Source organism: Bos indicus, chromosome 6 (genome assembly GCF_029378745.1).
Source record: "Bos indicus isolate NIAB-ARS_2022 breed Sahiwal x Tharparkar chromosome 6, NIAB-ARS_B.indTharparkar_mat_pri_1.0, whole genome shotgun sequence".
Classification (NCBI taxonomy): domain Eukaryota; kingdom Metazoa; phylum Chordata; class Mammalia; order Artiodactyla; family Bovidae; genus Bos; species Bos indicus.
This window is the reverse complement of record NC_091765.1, coordinates 113,697,397-113,700,389: the sequence shown is the minus strand read 5'-3', so window position 1 is coordinate 113,700,389 and position 2,993 is coordinate 113,697,397. Positions and strand designations below refer to the sequence as shown.

Genomic DNA, 2,993 nt, shown 5'->3' with positions numbered 1-2,993 from the left:
TGTCATAATTTGTCTTACTACTTTTTAAATATTAACTACAAACAAAAAATATTTTAGTAATAGACATGTAAGGAAGCTATTTTCATATTCAGTGGATATGCCTCATGTGCAGTGCCAAGTCGCTTCAGGCACGTCCAACTCTGTGTGACCCCATGGACTGGAGCCCGCCAGGCTCCTCTGTCCATGGGATTCTCCAGGCAAGAATACTGGAGTGGGTGCCATTTTCCTCAGAACCAGGGATTGAACCCGTATTTCCTAACATCTCCTGCACAGGCAGGTGAGTTCTTTACCACGCCGCCGCCTGGGAAGCCTGTACTAATTACTTACAGCAGGTACCCAAGTCACCAATTACTATGTTGGTTACTTGTTCTTTTCCACTTCTAAATCCAGGAGTTCTTAGTTTGTAATTAGTGAACCACCTGAATAAAAAATGTAAATATGTGACAGAGAAGGTCCATGAAAGCTACGGTTAAAGATTACACAGTCAGTTTCTCACAATACACAGCCAAGTGAGAAGGTATCTACTTTACAAACCTTAAACATCTATGATAAACGACACAAAAGCAACCAAGGTGTACGCTTATTTGAGGACTGTTATTACCTAGGAGGACTGGGGTTCCCAGGTGGCTCAGTGGTAAAGAACCCGCCTGCCAATGCAGGAGACACAGGTTAGATCCCTGGGCAGGGAGAGTCCCTAGAGAAGGAAAAGGCAACCCACTCCAGGATTCCTGCCAGGGAAATCCCATGGACAAAGGGGCCTGGCAGCCGGGTCCATGGGGTCGCAAAAAGAGTCGCACACAAGTTAGAGGCTGAACAACACACTAGGAGGGCCACCTTATAAAACAGATTAGTCTACTGTGCCTTCAAGGGATGTTCAAGATTGCAGGTCCTCAGGGTGAAAGAACAAAGTCCTAATACCAGTCGTATCATCACACAAATGATTTAAATATTCATTTTGAGGAGAAATATCTAAAGCCGTGAACTTTATCCCACTCCTAAAATTACATACACAACATGTCTACTTTCGAACAAACAAAAAGCAAACGTGTAAAGTCCTTTTCAGACAGAAAGCTTTTCCAATAAAATTTAAACTTTTTATTAATTTTTAAATTACAAACCAAACGTTGGTAATCATATATAGATGTGTTAGCTACGGACAAATTAAGACTGGAGTTATACTTTCAAATACTTCAGAATGAGTTGCAATAAAAACATTTTCTCAAAAATTGTATAATTTCCTTTGGTTTACAATCCATCATATGGAAAGTTTAATATAATTTAAAATAATCTACCATCTACCCTAAAGTATGCTATAGAAATCTGAATCACTATCAGCACTTTACTGATTGGGAGACGTTTGCAGAAATTAACAGCTGTGGCCGTTGATTTGTTCTATAAGAGAATATCGAACTGTCTCCAGGCAATAGTTTGGGTAACAAAAGACGTATGAATACATCTCTGGTCAATAAGTTGTTAGGCTCCAATTAACAAGGATTTAAGGGCTCAGTAGTTTTCCTAAGAGTATTGCAAATATACAAATGTTGAAAAGGTAATAATACTGTTAGTTGAGCTGTAAAATGCCTAAAAATAACAGTTCTGCCACAGTGTGCAGGAAGTTCATACATTTTGCTTCCGGGATTCCCCCACCAAGCACCTTTCGTGTTTCAAGTTTGAACTGGAAGACATAGAAAACCATACATTCCACGTGAAATGAGGAGAGTGAGCAATCAAGTGTGCAAAAAACAAACTTTACAATTCCATACTCCAACATCAGAGGTGTCCAGTAGCAGGAATTTCAACTGATCTGATTAACAGTCGACATAATTTCAGACCTGTCCTCTTGCAGCGCTGTCCAGCAGACTCAGACCTGAGGTCTTTCGCTGCAACAGGGAAAGTGGTCTTCCGTCCGAAAGACGACGGGGGGTTCGTAGCCGGTCAGCTGGGACCTGCTGGAGGGCGCCTTGTGGAAAAAGGAGGGCACGTTAATCGTGTGCAGCAATTTCCTGAACGTACTGGGGAACGTCCCCAGCTCGGCCTCCGCCCTGGCGACCTGCTCCTCCAGCCTGGCCACACTGGCGCTGACCATGCCCACGAAGGCCTCCAGCCGGTCGATCTTGCTGTAGACTCGCCGCATCTCGGTGGCTTTGGCGTAAATGAGAGGCACGCCCTCGCCGACTACGTGCGAGGAGTCGCCGCGCAGCATGTCCAGCATGCCCACAAACTCGTCCACCCTGGTGAGCAGGTCCTCCAAGCTCGCGTCCAGCGCCTCGATCTCGGGCCGCGCCCCCGCGCCGGGCAGCAGGCAGGAGGCGTAGCCCGCGGCGGCGCGGCGCAGCAGCGGCGGGTCCCGGCTCGGCGCGCCCGACTCCGGGCCCTCGTCCTCCCACGGCCCCGAGGCGCTGCTGTGGCTCTGCGACACATTGCCGCTGTCCCCGCTCCAGGCCGCCACCTGGGCCTCGGCCTCCTCGGCCGGCTCCTCAGCAACCGGCCCGCAACTGGGCGGGAAATCCTCCATAGCCCGCAACTGCCGGGCTAGACAGCCCCACTTCCGGGCTTTACGCGCGTTTGCACCTGCGCACGCGCGGCACTACTTCCTGCCTCTGCGCGAGCACGTACCCGCACGTACACCCGCCCTTTCTAGGGGACACCCCCCCTCCCAAACCCCTCGCCCGCGCATGCGCACACATCTCTGCTTCCAGCCGTAGAACGGGCGTGCACGCGCACTGTGGTCTCCGCGCGCAGGTGCTCAGGCTCAGAAATCTTAAAAAAAAAAAAAAAAAAAAACTCTCCACCGAAGAGCCGTATGGGTAGAGCATCAGTTAGCATCACTCCCCTCTGGCCTCCAATTAAAAAAGATTTTTTAAATCTAAAAAAATTTTTTAGAAAACTTTAAAAAATTAAAAAACTCTTTAAAGATAAACACATTAAAAAATGTGTAACAGGAGTACAATAAAGTTTGTACATCTTATTAAGTGTACACACTGACTAGTTTT

The 2,993-nt window shown here is 47.5% G+C and overlaps 1 protein-coding gene across 1 annotated transcript; it reads right to left on the bottom strand.

Annotated features, from left to right (window-relative positions):
• Positions 1 to 1,072: 1,072 nt before the first annotated feature.
• Positions 1,073 to 2,569, bottom strand: BLOC1S4 (biogenesis of lysosomal organelles complex 1 subunit 4). Its single transcript, XM_019963255.2, has one exon. It carries the CDS (start codon positions 2,513 to 2,515, stop codon positions 1,862 to 1,864), a length of 654 nt encoding a protein of 217 aa, XP_019818814.2. The 5' UTR covers positions 2,516 to 2,569; the 3' UTR covers positions 1,073 to 1,861.
• Positions 2,570 to 2,993: the final 424 nt, after the last annotated feature.

Coding starts and splice junctions, on each gene's coding strand:
- BLOC1S4 (XM_019963255.2), bottom strand. CDS start 2,515: ATGGAGGATTTCCCGCCCAGTTGCGGGCCGGTTGCTGAGGAGCCGGCC.